The sequence below is a fragment of the Odontomachus brunneus genome, unplaced genomic scaffold (genome assembly GCF_010583005.1).
Source record: "Odontomachus brunneus isolate Ranch 3 - 2012 unplaced genomic scaffold, Obru_v1 Obru_scaffold_040, whole genome shotgun sequence".
Classification (NCBI taxonomy): domain Eukaryota; kingdom Metazoa; phylum Arthropoda; class Insecta; order Hymenoptera; family Formicidae; genus Odontomachus; species Odontomachus brunneus.
In genome coordinates, this window is record NW_022639490.1 from 1,808,266 (window position 1) to 1,824,813 (window position 16,548).

The 16,548-nt window shown below is 39.4% G+C and overlaps 2 protein-coding genes across 5 annotated transcripts in view; one reads left to right on the forward strand and one right to left on the reverse strand.

Moving 5' to 3' along the window:
• LOC116844272 (uncharacterized protein CG43867) overlaps nt 1–4,506 on the reverse strand; it is a 24,748-nt gene extending 20,242 nt beyond the window's left edge. Inside the window, exons 1-2 of one of the 4 annotated variants that reach the window (XM_032815581.1) lie at nt 4,446–4,506; nt 2,389–2,451 (exon numbers count right to left, since the gene is read on the reverse strand). The gene's annotated coding sequence lies outside the window, so the exon portion shown is untranslated. Of the gene's footprint in view, nt 1–97; nt 2,368–2,388; nt 2,452–4,445 lie in introns of those variants that run through there. The other 3 variants (XM_032815580.1, XM_032815582.1, XM_032815584.1) reach the window with 3 other exon arrangements.
• Nucleotides 4,507–14,580: 10,074 nt separating this feature from the next.
• Nucleotides 14,581–16,548, forward strand: part of LOC116844315 (DE-cadherin-like) — a 25,409-nt gene continuing 23,441 nt past the window's right edge. The window contains exon 1 of the mRNA XM_032815713.1: nt 14,581–14,715. Within this exon, the coding sequence (XP_032671604.1) occupies nt 14,581–14,715 (135 nt within the window). The remainder of the gene's footprint in view (nt 14,716–16,548) is intronic.

Sequence of the window (16,548 nt, forward strand, 5' to 3'; positions counted from 1 at the left end):
GAGAGAGAGAGAGAGCGAGAGAGACTCAATATCTGAATTAGTCGGAATCACGTTGATTCAAATTCGTAGGACAGGTTCGCACCTGCGACTGGTTTACCTTTCATCGATGTCACCTGCCGCGAGCCATGATTCCTCGCGCACGGGGAACAGGAACAGCACTGCGGACGGGAACAACGACCTCGACCTTCGACGGCGTTCACCACCGATGGACGATGAACTTCGCGCGAACGTTCACGACGATCGTACGGCGGATTGGCGATCGTACACGCGTTATCGAGACGTCACGCGTTCACACGACACTGCGGAGGTACTGTCGCGGACGCACGTGGCTTCTCCAGGACGAATTTCGGGGTCATAACAAAACGACGACCTCGCGGCCGGGCCGCACGGCCATCTTGCTGCTCCTATCAGTCTTTCGCCCTTTCTCTCTCTCTCTTTCTGCCTTCCTCTCTCTCTCTTTCTCTCTTGCTTCCTCCCTTTCTCTTGCCTTCTCTGTTAAAATACCGACGGATACCGACAGACACCGACACACTCGCGATTAATCGATATCTCGCTGCGGCACCGATAACGGAGTTATCCTGCCCATCCATTCTCTTTTCTCTTTTAACGTAAAACTTTAATTAACAGAGGGCTGCGATCAATTTCTGATATGTCGGCGCAAGCGGGTAGGCAGTCGTGTTCGTCGAATGAAGCTGATAGCGGCAAACGTTATTATACAGCTTCGAGGCTCTCATCAATCGAAACTATCTACCATCACATTGTGGACATTGTTCTCTATGATCAAACGAGTATAAAAGAGAGTTCACGAGAGCCCTGTGGACTTTCTGTATGTTTTACGATTTTATGATATGTGATCTTTTCGAGTTACGACACGAGGCACGATACAGAGGTGGTCCTCGTTCGGATTTTCGCGCTACTTGTTGCAACGGGAATATCATCGGCGGGGTTGTCGTGATCGAGCACCACCTGACTTGCCCCCGGCTGGTAAACCCGAGATCTCCACGATGCACCATTTACGGAAGGGTATTTCGGGTAACCGTCGGTAAAGCCAGATATAAGAGGGTAAGAAACCGCGTACGGGGGCGTAGGAACAGGTCAGGTCGTCGTGGTCGGTAAAGGAACATCGCGCGCGCGGTATATGCCAGTATACGGTATAGAACGGGGGGTAAACAATCCTGAAGGAGTTTGATAATAGCTATCTATCTAGGGAGGGTCTGTCTATCCAGGATCTATATATATATACAGGGTGTTAGTTAAGTAGTTAACTAGTTTCCATACTCAACAGAGCGATTCTTTGGTTTATTTCAAGTAAAAAAGTTCATATAAACATGTATTCTAAACGGTTTAGTTTCCAAAATACAGGTGAATGTTCACAAATGTTTGACGAAACGGTAAATTGCGTTGGAGATATCTTCCTGCATAAATATGCCTTGCTTCACGTGAGTTACCATTCGCACGATAAACAAAGTCAAAGTCATAAAATCAAAAATAGACTTCAGTTTTTATATTGCTGCGGGTCGGTTAGCATACGTTTTCGGGCCAAATTGTTTCAATCCATCAAAATTGGTTTCATTATACCTAAGTTTACAAATTTTGAAATGGCAGATATGCACTTTGCTTACGGTCTTGCAAATGGTAACTCACGTGAGGCAAGGCGTATTTATGCAGAAAGATATTCCCAACGCAATTTACCATGTTGTAAAACATTTGTGAATATTCACCGCTATCTTCGAGAAAAGAGTTCTTTTGTAAGGAACACTGTTGGTCTTGGAAAGCCTATGACAGTTAGAACACCAGTACTAGAGGAAGCTGTTCTAAACAAAACAGATTATTATTACACGTTTAAATTTTTTTATTTCAGAAACTAAGCTGTTTAGGACACATGTTTATATGAACTTTTTTACTTGAAGTAAACCAAAGAATCACTCTGTTGAGTATGGCAACATACTTAACTAACACCCTGTATATACCGCGGGATTTATCTTGTACACCGTTCAGTTCGATTAGGTGGGGTGAGAATTAGGCGGCAAAGAGATCGAAGAATGTCAAAATGCAAAACACTATATTATATGTCGACAAGCACACGGAGAAAAAATATTTGAAAACTTCTTTGTGGGATATAAAGTTCTTTCTGCGTGAAATAAAGTCTATTTCTGCGTGAATAAACTTCACATCCCACAGATATGAATTTTTTAATAATTTTCAGTGTGCGCTTTCGCTCTTTCTTCGAATGAAACTTGAAACGTAATCGTTTAATTGTAGATGTGACATAGAATGTTTTCACAACCCCTGCGGCTGACTGCACCGTTCGCCCAAAGCTATCCCCTTTCCACACCCGTGTAGTTTCGCATTTCTAGATGTATATCGATAGATGCAGTGTCTGCTTACCTTGTCCTCCGCTTCATCGGCCCTGCCCTCCGCTTCTAATACCCGCTGCTCGAGTTCGGAGAGCTGAAACAAAAAGCGGATCATTTTAGCGATACGTCACCTCGCATGAGATTAATGACGTTTCGTGAGATAAACGATTGCCTAAGCTCTTAACCGTAATATCAGTCGCCTCCGATAAAAACGTCGCGCTGTAATTTCAAGAGACGCGTAATCTTCCTTTCGTACGATTCCTTTCACGAGCCTTATCGAAATAGGTCTCGTTGCAAGTCAAATGCAAACGGCGAAGCAACGATAAATCTCTTTACATACGCTCTCTAAGGTACAACCAGGTGTATTCCCAGTAAACACAAAGAATCATCTATATTACAATGTCAGCTCAATCATATGGTATATTATGTAACAATTACTTTGTAATATAACAAAGTAACAGTTACGTAATATACTATATGATTGAGCTAACATCGTAAAATCGATGATACTTTGTGTTTACTGGGTTCTCTATAGAAATATTATAGAGAAGGACCGGGGCTGGATGCCTCATATTTCAAAAAATTTTTAAGTTTTACAATTTTAAATCTTCAGATAATTATTGTGATCGACTGTGTACAAATATAATAGTCTTCTTCTATGTGTTAATGTCCGCCACGATCCTGTTAACCGTATATTTTACATTGCAATAATTAAAGTACAAATATAATCACACTAGCAACGTGATCATTTTTTTGCTCCAGTACTGGGTTCAGTTTCTCTAATAGCGCAGGGGGTAAGAAGGCCACGTATAAAATATGTATTCTGATTAGTAGTTCCGTGGTCTCCGCGAGAGGTCTCCACGGCCTTTAATTATGGGCCAACTTTACTTCGCTCGCTCGATTTTAGACATTTTATGAATGAAAATTGCTTTTATTATCTGGAACAGTATATCATACACTTGCAAGAAACTTTATTCTAGCTAGCGTCGTTTAACTTTATTCATTCACACAATGAAGAATATTAATGCAAAATTTTGAGAGGCTCAAAAATTTAGATTTGTTACTACTAAATCAATTTATTCTATCTTTTAATTGTAATATCATTCCGATTTTAATGAAAAACTCGGGGAAAAGTATTTATGTCGTAAAAAGATTTCACGATTTTGTATCAACTATTCTTCAAGATAAATAAAAAAAAGAAAAAAAAAGTAAAATAGCAACACACGTCTGGGACCATCTAGACCCGTTCTCTTTTACTTGTAACTGATGGTTCAGTTACAAGTGCAGTATTGCAATCAGTAAAATTTTGCTGAAGCGATCGATCAGTTAATAGCAGCGACTGTTCCTATCATCGTGATGCAGTTTACAAACAGACAGGGTCGTTGCACGCAAATCGCATGGAAGCCGGTAATTCTATCGTCACATACACGGAAGGTTGGATTTGTACAAGCAATTTATGCATTATGGATTTCGCGGTGAGAAAATTGTATATTAATAGAAGTATGAATCTTTTGTTATGTACGTCTATTAAGGGAGTAACTCGATTTTGACGTCTCAAAAATTAGCATATTTTACGAATTTTTTTCTCCTAAAACTTTGTATAGTTATACCTTTGTATAGTTATATCCTTAACTATAATTTTATTTAGAGAAAGAAATAAGAATTCGCAAACGAAGATATCAATCAAAAAATAGGAAAAAGGGCAATTCGAGTTCAAGCATAGGACTAATAGTGCTATATACCATATGGGTAAAAACCTTCCTTGTGTTAGGAAATCGTGTAATATTTATTGAACATGAATAATTAATATAAAACAATCATACGTTTCGGCTCAACCATGAACTCTCTTCAGTGATAATAAAACTCAAGGTTTACGACACGAACGCATTACAATTAGTAAAAGACTTGCGCAAATTGACATGAATGTTAGTCGCAATATTAAAGCCGACAAGACCGTTACCGAAATAATATTAAGTAATAAATTAATATTGAGAAGTAGCCGTCATAACTATAAAAAACATATAAAATAAAATAAAAATAAGTAAAATTGAAATATAATAAATAATTAAAACTGACAATATAAAATACCTTTGTTGAGTTCAGCTAAAAGTAAACCGATCCTGTCAACGATAACATCGCCACGTCTTCGAAATACAAATAATTACAGATTTATATGCCTAGTATTAACATTGCGGAAACGACTTGTGGAAGAGAAAGAAACCAAAACAAAGTTTATTTTCATAACAAGCCGCAGTAGCTGGTGCCCAAATATTCAGTATCCTTTTGTGAGTTAAGACCTTGCTTCTGAAATCTGATGAAAATCATTTCTGAGATCAGGCGTTTTAAGTAAAAGCGTTCCTCATGTAAAACTTTGACATGATCCCAATCAAAATCATGGTTCTTCCTCAAACGATGTTCCTGTATGGCCGTTAACTCCACCGTAGAACTCTTAGGAATTCTCCTATGCTCGCCAATACGTGAGAATTCCTAAGAGTTCTACGTTCATATAGTATATAACACTATTAGTCCTGTGCTTGAACTCGAATTGCTCTTTTTCCTATTTTTTGATTGATATAATTTTATTTCTACTTGTAAAAATTAGAAAGTTTTAATAAAATATGTTTTAATAACCATACAAGTTTCGGATTTGTCAGCCGCATAGTTTCGGAGAAAAAAATTCGTAAAATGTGCTAATTTTTGAGACCTCAAAATCGAGTTGCCTCCTTAAATATTTAATATATTGGACATATATTTAACGATATATTGGAAACATATATAATAATATATTTAATATACTAAAAAATTAGATTATGGTGATTTATTGGTGGATTATTTTATGGCGAATGTTAACATCATTTCAATTCTGTTCTGTAAAAGAATCATACTGCAACAGTAACCGTATTATCTTTGCGTTTTATCAATCTGAATTAAAATTCTTAAGCATTTAAAGAATAGGGCGGAGTCAGACCAGCGCGATTAAGTGCTTCGGAAAATTGGCTGTTTGCTTTAAGCACTCGGAAATCGTCCGCCTTTCTATGGGACGTATCAAGTTGACGACAATAGTAGTCTCCGTCGCGCTTTACGAGTCTGCTCGATCGAAACAGTATTACGTAAGTTGCAAGAATCAATCGTATGGATTTCGCAATTTCCCGGCTCCTTATGTCGTAAACGATGTCACGTTATACTCGCGACGACTGTGACCTAAATACTTCAAACTCCTACGAAGATGATCGTGATCTCTGAATCGTGCATTTAATTTCATTCCACTCTCTTCTAGTGAGTCGGCAGAAATGTTTCTGGATTTTAGTTCTCTATTTCGCACAAGTCTGCCCCGAGACGAGCCGGGACGGCGACTCACGCCATTTGCGCGAACACACGAAATCGCAAGAGTTGCTCGCGTTGCCTCGCTTCTCGGTGACGTTGTCGCCGAGAACGACTGATAAGAACCTTTATAATATCTTGGTAACAGATTCACGGCGTTCCCGAGGTAAGACGTTCCTGTCCAAGAAAGTTCGACGCGCGCGAGCAGTTCGATGTCGTCTAATTTCGCGAAGGAAAGTTTCATCAAACTTGGTTAAGTCCATGGACGAGGCGCACTTGCTCGATGACAGTTTAATGGTTACGATGGAGCTAAACCGGACTCTAATACCGGCTCGATCTAGCGGAGATTGATACGCGAGTGCCCGTCAGCACGAATATTCCGCGCAAAATCTCGTTTAAAAGTGCACACAGAGAATGTCTCCTGACTCTTCGACTTTGACGACCGCGATTCTTCAATCGATCCCCCGGAGTCAATAAAAATTTCCGCGCTTGTGCGGACCAAAAGTGATTTCACTGCCGTAGCTAATCGTTCGCTGAATTTCTTGGAATAAAAAAGGTGATGGTGAAAATACTGCCACATGAAATCACAAGAGTAAATGTTTCGCTCAAGTTAAAGTGGATTCTGACTCTATATGTGCGGATGTTTTAGTGGAGCGAATATGTTTCCTTGGCAGTAGAATGGATCAGATCCACTCTTCAATTTCGAGTGAAAATATTCACTCAACGATTCAGAATGGAGAATTCACTCTATAGAAGTGAATGATAACTCGAATTCGAGTGACTCAGCTGTTACTTTTTGAGAGAAATTTTACCCCAATAAATTTAGAGAGCACGGTTTGCTCAAGATATATTTGTTGCTGTATTATTTTTGAATTTCTTGGAATGAAATTTTACAAAAAAAATAGAGCGACCACTGAGTCACTCGAATTTGAATGGTTTTTCATTTAGATAAAGTGTATTCTTCGCTCTGAATCGTCGAATGAACATTTTCACTCGAAATTGAAGAAAAAATCCGATGTATAGTTGGTTGCAAATCGGTTTGCACATTTTATCAGATGAAGTTGCAATGCTTCAAGTTGTCCGAATTGAAAGTCATTGCTGACGTGTATGCGCGGTAACCGGTTATGGAAGGAATCGAGGTGACAGTACAGAGTGTATGTGTGTGTGTGTGTGTGTGTGGCATTTGTGAAATTTAGAACAAAGAATTTACTTCAAATTAAAAAAACATTAATTTGAGACGAAATTTTTATAACCAATTGCTGCGCACACAGCCAATATTGCGCAATAGCATTCAATTCCGATAACTTGAAGCTTTGCAATTTTATTCGATGACAAGTGTGTGCAAACCGACTTGTAACCGATTATACTCCACAGGAATACATTTACTCTAGTCAATTGAAACATTCACTCATATGGAATCAAAATCTATTCTAAACTTGAATGAAATATTCGTTCTCGCGATTTCGAGTGACAATATTTCACTACTGCAGCGAAAACACTGTTGCTTTTCACTGGTTTTGAGTGAGATTCTGTTCCATGAAATTTGAAGAGTAACTGACAATTTTGCTACTTTTACTGCTACATTGGTTTCATAGCTAAATATATGCTTACTATCCGTATGTTACAGTGAGATTTTGCTACTACACACAACTTCTTGCTCTCAAAATTTCTTAAAATGAAATTTCACTCGAAAAGTGAAGTGACTACACCGAACCCAATTCGAATGTAACGTAACTGATTCTGATAAAGTCAGAATCCACTCAAAGATTGAATGAAACATTTACAAGCCCAAGTACCAGTACTTTCAGTATTATTTCGAGCGAATATATTTTTCCGTCACTTCACTCATTTTGAATGAGATTCCAAGAAATTTAGAGTTGCCGCCGCAACTAACTTTTTTCAAAGAACATTTCGTATTTGAAATCGATCCGTGTAGAAATATTTGTTACATTTTCTTAACATATCCGTGTATTAAAAATTTGACATATTATGTTATTTTGATTCCATGTTGTGTTCATATTCACCATTTCCAAGTATTGAAATAATGCAATTTATATGTAACATGTGCGAATTTTTGGTGGTGTATTTTATATGTAAAATGTGCAGGTGCAAGCTGCTTGTTAACATATATTTGTCGCGGTTAAACTGGAAGAATTAGAGAGGATAAATTGGGACATGAGGAACATGTGTTAAATTTAACACATTGCAAGATTTCTTACAATATACTTTCGTGATCGTATTCTTCTCCGGGAGCTTCACTGAACTCACTCCGTTCTGCAATTTGCCTAGTTCTGATTACGACGACTTATTAATTACAATTAGGCCTGATTACTGAGTTAGTTCTGATATGAAGCCGACGAGAGCGATGATTTGGAGCACGTTCCCTCTTATTACTTCTACATAGTTTTCTCGTTTGAAGCACATTTTTACGCGGTGCTTCGCCCAGTGTGATACCAGCGACCGTAAAGTAATCATCAGCCATGCCGCAATAATAAAAGAAACTGGCGAGATATGAAGAATTCGCGTTCCTCCGCACTCTCTTTCTCTTTCTCTCCTCCCCCTCTGTCTCCTGTTACCTATCTATCTATCTCTCACTCCGGCAAATAAAGCGACCGTGTAGTGCGATCTCGTCTCTTTCGAGGAAGATGGATCGGCAGCAGAGGGAGGCGCGCTGCAGCACAGCGAAGAGAAGGAAGAAGAGGAGGAGGAGAAGGGAGCAGGATCTCATCAAGGAGGGCGCAGTTAGCAGCATCTGGCGTCGGAGAGAAAAGAAAAAAGCAAAGGGCGCGAGAGACGAAAGGGAGAACGAAACGCGGAGAAGAGCGCGAAGCGCCGAGGAGAAACGTACAAACGTTCCTTCTAATGCGGAGAGGGAAACTCCGCTACCGCGCGAGAGCGAGTTGCCAGAAAGGGAAATCCGCGCGGAAAGGGGTGGAAAGGGGGCGCGGCGAGAGATGGTGGACGAGAGAACGACTGGTACATTAGCCGCAGAGGGGATGCGCGCTGTCGGGATCTCTCAAACTGTCGTCAGTGCGCAAATTCTGCTTTTTTTGCAGACGACGAGATGATACCGGGGAGGCGACGCGCGTCACCGACGTAATTCGCGAGATTCAAGATAGCGCGAGTATCTCTCGTTCGGTCCCTTAACTCTTATAACTCACGCCATAATAATCCGTCTTGCCCATTTGCGCAACCGGCGGGACTTAAGGGACTTACACGTTGGACACACACGCTGTTAAACAGAAAAATTTACATTATCCCGCGCGCGAGGCGAATGAAATTAAAATCTCTCCTCCGGATTATCGCGGGAATTCACGGCGGATTTTCGCGAGCGTGAAACAACGTCCGCGTTATAATCGCAGAGCGGCACGAGGTGCTGGCGGCGTACACACACTCTCTCTTCTTTTTCTCTCTCTCTCTCTCTCAAGATGCTCGGACTTCGTGTCATTAAAGGGAAGCGCTTTTCCTTCCTCTTTTTTGGAGCGTAAAGGGAGGTGAGTGCCCTTTTCTCCGGGGGCAGCAGTCCTTACCCGCTTGCCTGCTTACCTATCTACCTGTCTGCCTGCCTGCCTTCCTCTACCTACCTACCTACTGTAATCCGTCGGATGCCGTGCGTAAAGCACAGGGGACGAAAGTCGCGGCACGATAACACACCCTTTCATGTTTCGATCGTCGGGAGGATCCTGCGCGCGCCGGGACGTCGCGAGGATTGGCTCGTTAATGTTATCGGTGGCTCGCGTGACGCGAAACATAGAGAAGTGCGGCACGCCGGGTACTTTCTTGAATTTCGTTCGCTTTGTGCGCGGGGAATTTATGGCCGGTTCCCGATGCTGTCGCGTGCCGCGGGGAGAATCACGGAAAGTATACGGGCAAGGAAGAGGAGTATGGGTGGGCTTGCGGTAAAAAGAACCGGGTGATCTTGGCCGGTTTTCTTTCTGACGGCGGTGGCGACGGGTCGGAAAAACGCGAATGCGGAAATTACTTCCGGCCACGTGATTCACGTATTCCCCTTTCGACACGTTTCCACGTTTGTTATTTAAAAACGCGAGGTGCGAGGTGGCCAACGCGGGAGGCGAGTAAATTAGAAAGGAGCGATACGAATCGCCGTGCATACATTTCGCCAAGTCGTGCGCTAATCCTCGAGAACGGAAATTGTCTTGGCGATTGCGTCGAATCACCCTTCGCTCCTTTCCGTGCTGTATTTCTGTCTTTAATCCGGACTCATAGCGCAGAACTGTCGGAGAATCACCGAAAATTTATGAAAATTTACTTAAGGCTATCCTAAATACAAGAGAAACTACTTATTCAGTTAAAATAAAGGACGTTTTATCAAGATAAAATAGATAATAAAGATAATATAAATATACAGAGAGAAAGAGAAAGAGAGAATAGCAGCAGATACTATAATTCTATGAATTTCTTGGAGTGGAATCTCACTCAAAAAAAGCGACAGTATTTTCATTCAAAACAATAGTTTAAGTTGTTAGTGAAAACAAATAGCAATAAGTGAAAATCGCAGGAGTGAATATTCCACTCAAGTTTAGAGTGAATTCTGACTCCATGAACGAGTATTTCAATCGATTAGAGTGGATATGTTCCTGTGACAATGAGGAGTATATCAGATTCACCCTTCAATTTCTTCTTTACACGCGGAAAGAATTTCATAGTAAAAATTGTTATAAAATTTTTTAACCGACAAATAGATCGACATTCTGCAGTAATTTGTAGTAAGACTATTCCTTCATTTCATATGTTTACTCTTAAATTTATATACAAAATATAAATGTGCTATATATACTTTTATATTAATATTTTATAGACTGTGATGTTAACAAATTTGTTATATTTCTGACGAAACTTGTTGTTTCTACACGAAGAAGGTATTATAGTTTTTTTTTCATATTAATTCTTTTTAATTTTATTATGTTTTTAGTAGTCTAGTAATAGACTGTCTCTCTTTCAGTAAAGTCTGTCTTGCTAACGAACATAGTAAATTTTGTTAGAAACAAAGCAAGTGTTTTAACAGTACATTTCAGTTCCTAAAATATAAGTAGCACATATAAAAGGTAAAAGTTTACTTTTACACAGCCAAATGACTTTGACTTTGAGGTAAAGGTAAACTTTTACCGTAATTTTTACTATAAAATTTTTTCCGTGTGACGAAATTTGTTATATTTCTCAGCAAAAGACAGATTTTGCTCAACTCCTGTACTCCCGAAAACATAATAAAATTGAAGAGAATTCATATGAAAAAAAAAAAGACTATAATATTCTCTAACTATACTTCACTTCTGCAACGCGCGACGAACTTTCCGCGCAATGATCGATTCAATCCCCTGTGTGTTGCAGGAAGATCTCGCTCGAATTACACAGAGTCCTCGGACTTGCTCGGGACTGCCTCCCGGCACGAGAAGAATAACGGCACGGTGGAATTAGCTCGACCAGGACGGGGATATACGATGTACGACGGTTAGCACCTCGTGCGTTAGCGGTTCTTCTTCGCGGTATACCGGCGGGACGACCCTTATTTATATCGAAATCCCGGGGTCGAAAAGCCGGATCGCTCTCCCGTGCCTTGTATATTAACCACGCCAGCCGGAAAAGGGGTACGAACGTACGGACGGTTTCACCGCGAGGGCCGTAAGCGACGCCGTAGAATTACGTCGATACACTTAGGACGGTGAGAAGCCGAGATTCACCGTTGCCCTACATCGCCATCAGCCTTCATTAGCCGTCCTTTAACGTTATGCTAACGTTGAGCGGACTCCGTTAAGAGCGAGAACGTTACGAATATTAACGCGAAAGTAACTGATTCCCGTTAAAGGAGGCGCACGAGAATCTTTGTGCGAGGCACGAGGAAGTATCACAATCTGCCGCGATAACGTTCGCACGATCGCAAGATAGTCAACTCTGAGTCAGCAAGATTGTTGAAAAGACAGGCCATTTCGCTGTCATTGTTAAGAGTCGGCTATTGCAGATGACATGCATTCGATAAGACGCTCTGCGAGACAACAATTTATTGGTTGGAATTAAAAGTGTATATTAGCATGAATAAGAGGTAGCCGTTCTTAAGGGGACTACAGGATCAGATTGCCTGAAAATCGTGCTTGTTTCTTCATTTTTTTATGACCAACTGTATGAATATGCGAAAGTGTTATTTTGACATGTATTTACACAACATATAAAGAGAAGAAAAATATAATTTTGATGATCAAATAAATACTCAATATAAATGATACTCAATATAAATGTATGGTACATGCAACTAAAATATATTTTATTTTTCTTTTCAAGGTCGTCATTTTGTAATATTTTGACTCTCGGTGGTTCAATTAAGTTAAATTTTAGGTAGAAAATTTCCGTAAGCTTGTCGTTATCGTGTGAACCACTATAATAGAAATTGAGTAAAAGTTAACAAAATTACAAATATCTTAATGGAATATTATTAAATTTTCAGTTCTTTTATAGTAAAAAAGGTAATATTTCAAAATTAAATATTTTCACGAGTTTGTCAGTGGTTACGATAATGACAAGCTTTAGGAAATTTTCTACCTAATATTCAGCTTAATTGAACCACCGAAAGTCAAGATACTACTGCAAAATAACGACCTTAAAAAGAAAAGCGAAATATATTTTAACTGCACGTATCATACACTTATATTGAGTATTTGATCATCAAAATTATATTTTTCTTCTCTTTATATGTTGTATAAATACACATCAAAATAACACTTTCGCATATTCATTTAGTTTATTATAAAAAATTATGAAAAAAAAGCACGATTTTCAGGATTTTCTGAGTCCTGACCTCCAATCTCTTTAATCTAAGCTTATTAGATTTAGTTAATCTAAAGGAAAAATATAAATATTAGAATGCGTATTTAATTCTGGACATTTTTACTGTTTTGGTCTTTAATAATTTAATAGCATATATTTAAAACTTCTGGGTGCTTGCCACAAACCTCTAGATTGACAACATCAAGAAACAAGAAAACGCATTTCATATATTTAAACTTTTAACATAAAATATATATACATATATTCTATATGTTAAAAGTTTAAATATTCGTATTTAAAGACCAAAATAATAAGAATGATCAGATTTAAATACGTGTACGGGGAAATTGGTACTTTTATATTAATTTTACTTTAACTGAGCTTTAAGTAACAATGATATTAAGGTAAAAGTATTAATGCCAGGACACGTATACCTAAATCTGGACATTTTTATTTATATATATAGTTTTGGTCTTTAAATATTAGTATTTAAACTTTTAACATAAAAAAATATATAGAAGTTTAAATATTTTTATAGTTAATATTTTTAATATTTTTATAGTATTTGAAGACCAGAATTCTAAGAATGTCCAGATTTAGATACCAGGCATTGGTACTTTTATTCCAGATGTCTCTTGTTAAAAAAACAGCTGCTGATTGCATCTCACACTGAGAGAAAAATTACCTTAAATTTAAAATATTTCTTTGCCATTGGGTGCCATTAACATATTTATTTAAATCTAAATTCTCTTTATTTAAACCAAATATTTATTAAGATCAGATAAACAATATTTGATTTAAATAAAGAAAATTTATATTTAAGTAAATATGTTAATGACACCTGTAAAAAAATATTTGTTGATTTTAAGATAATTTTTCCCTCAGTGCAGCTGCAGCAGCTGACTCTTTTTCTGCGCGACAGGGCAGAGAGACTCCCGCTTCTGCCGTGATATGCACTTGATTCGTAAGACGCGCCGAACAATCGAGAGGACAAACGGGATATCACGTTTGACCGTCGCCGAACTAATTCTCGTATCTCCTTATTATCGCGCTCGTAACGCCCGTCATCGTCACGTAACGTTGTCGCGGGCTTTATAGCGGCGATCTGGCCGTTATCGTTATTGCACCCGCCGCTAGTTGGCTGGCTGGCTCGCTGCTGGTGCATCCTGCTGCGAGCGCAACACGCCCACGTGCCCAATTCCCAGTGCAATCCGTGTAACTGCGACATTTATTCGCAGGACGACCGATAGAAGAGGGAGCAGCCGCCGGCCGGCCACATCGTCGCGACGCTACACGTGCTCCTTCTCTATACCGGGTGGCAACGGGCAATCGCCGCCGCCTGAATCATCGTTAGGAAGGAGTGTGATTTTTCGACGACCAACTGGATTTTTCGCAGCTCGTCTTTGCGCGATACCTACGACACGTTTCTGGTGCCAAACGTTCGCGACATCGCGAACGTTTTCCCGCGTGAATCTCAATGCATGATAAAGCAGTAAATCATCGAAAGGTGAACTGACAGAAACAGTTCTGCTAACTTTACAAGACACCAGTACCCGCAACAAATGGTTTGCTGATATGGGACAGCGAATCAAATGATTCGTTGCGTTCAATTTGCTGCTCTAAGCAACACTTCTGCAACGGAGACATAACTAATCTGATTTAAATAGGCGAGAACAAATGTGATTTGTATCTTAAGTAATGAATCTTACTTAAAATGACAAATGATTTGCAACGGTAGTTTCATTTTCCTAACCATCATCAAACAGCAAACGTGCTTTTGTTCTAATAAACGAGGGAGAGAGGATGATTTTTCTCACAGTGTGAGCAGTGAGGAGGCGAAATGTTGTTGATGGCGAAATGTTGTTGACAGGGACTTTTTGGGAAACTCGGAGAATTAGTGCGCGCACGCCGAAAATCCGACCCTGGGTGCAGCGGCGACGGACGGAGTAGTTCCACGGAGAGAGGCTGCCACGGAGAAACGGAGCGCCAGCGGGCAGAAGAGACGTTCGTGAAATCGCTTAGGGCCGAAGCGATGGCCCCGGCGCAAGATAAAGAAAGAAGCTAGTGCCTTGTAAAGCTCGTAACCCAGATGCGTCCCGTGTGTTTTATTGCCCTTTTACGCTCCATGGCCCGAAGCGAGGAGAGGAGTTGGGTGCTGGTGGATAGCGACCGTTTCGCCGTCGCTCCTCCCGCGGCGCACACTTACGATCCAACCCTGCGATCTTACACGGTCGCGCGAGCTCGTTTCGACGATTCGGCTGTACGTCACCGGCGAAAAGCGCGGAAAAGTTTGCGAGGTGCGGAGACCTGCGTTTAATCGGCACGTCGAAAGTCGTCTGCTCATTCGTCTGGCACAGTCAGCGACTGGATTGACGAGGAGTCGTTTTTCTCGGGAGCCAAATAAACAAATTTTGGTACCAATCGATAAGGAATGCTTCAATAAGTGCTGAGACTGAAGATTACGGCTGCAAACTCGCCAGGGTTTCAAAAATTTGGAATTCTGTTCATAGCTCTACATTATATCTAATATCGTTACTGTTAGTTACTTTTATCATCAATAAGTACAACAAAAATGCATAAGAAATAAAATTGAATATAAGATTTAATTAAATAATTTTAGTAAAATCGGTATAGTTGAGGCACGAACCATTCTAAATGCCTTTAGCCGAGATTCCAACCGAAATATCTCAAATCTGTGCTAAATTAGTCAAAAATGGTTCGAATCTCGGCCAAATCGAAGGAGAGAGAGAGAGAAATCTGGCAATTTTAATTAAAATTTTAACAAAATCGGCATAGCTGAGGCACGAACCATTCTAAACTTTCTTAGCCGAGATTCCAACAGAAATATTTAAAATCAATGTTAAATTAATAAAAAATGGTTCGAATCTCGGCCAAATCGAGGAAGAGAGAGAGAGAAATCTGGCAATTTTAATTAAAATTTTAACAAAATCGGCATAGCTGAGGCACGAACCATTCTAAACTTTCTTAGCCGAGATTCCAACAGAAATATTTAAAATCAATGTTAAATTAATAAAAAATGGTTCGAATCTCGGCCAAATCGAGGAAGAGAGAGAGAGAAATCTGGCAATTTTAATTAAAATTTTAACAAAATCGGCATAGCTGAGGCACGAACCATTCTAAACTTTCTTAGCCGAGATTCCAACAGAAATATTTAAAATCAATGTTAAATTAATAAAAAATGGTTCGAATCTCGGCCAAATCGAGGAAGAGAGAGAGAGAAATCTGGCAATTTTAATTAAAATTTTAACAAAATCGGCATAGCTGAGGCACGAACCATTCTAAACTTTCTTAGCCGAGATTCCAACAGAAATATTTAAAATCTATGTTAAATTAATAAAAAATGGTTCGAATCTCGGCCAAATCGAGGAAGAGAGAGAGAGAAATCTGGCAATTAAAATTTTAACAAAATCGGCATAGCTGAGGCACGAACCATTCTAAACTTTTTTAGCCGAGATTCCAACCGAAATATTTAAAATCTGTGTTAAATTAATAAAAAATGGTTCGAATCTCGGCCAAATCGAGGGAGAGAGAGAGAGAAATCTGGCAATTAAAATTTTAACAAAATCGGCATAGCTGAGGCACGAACCATTCTAAACTTTTTTAGCCGAGATTCCAACCGAAATATTTAAAATCTGTGCTAAATTAAGGCTCCTGGCCCCTCGCATTGTCTATCTCTTTTTAATGACGTCAGAAGCGAGAAAATGCATGCTAAAAATTCTTGCGAAATACGTTAAAATAAAAATACATATCCATAAAGTAACATTTGCAATCTATTAATAATTTGTAAGACGTTTTGTAAGACGTGTACTCCCTTTTTGCTCTAACAATCAATAATTTGTCGTAAATTAATGTGACATACAATTCATTTTCTTAATCTATTTTTCGCCTATTTCTATTCAGATAAAATTCTCTTCGTTTATCCAACGAACACGTGATTAATGAATGATTCGGATCTATTGAATATAGCAAAATTAAATCTGGCAGCAAAATCGGGCCGAGCTTGTTGACTGATCCGATATCGTCGCAACAGGGACTGACAATTGACGAAAATAGTCTGATTTACATACAAAAA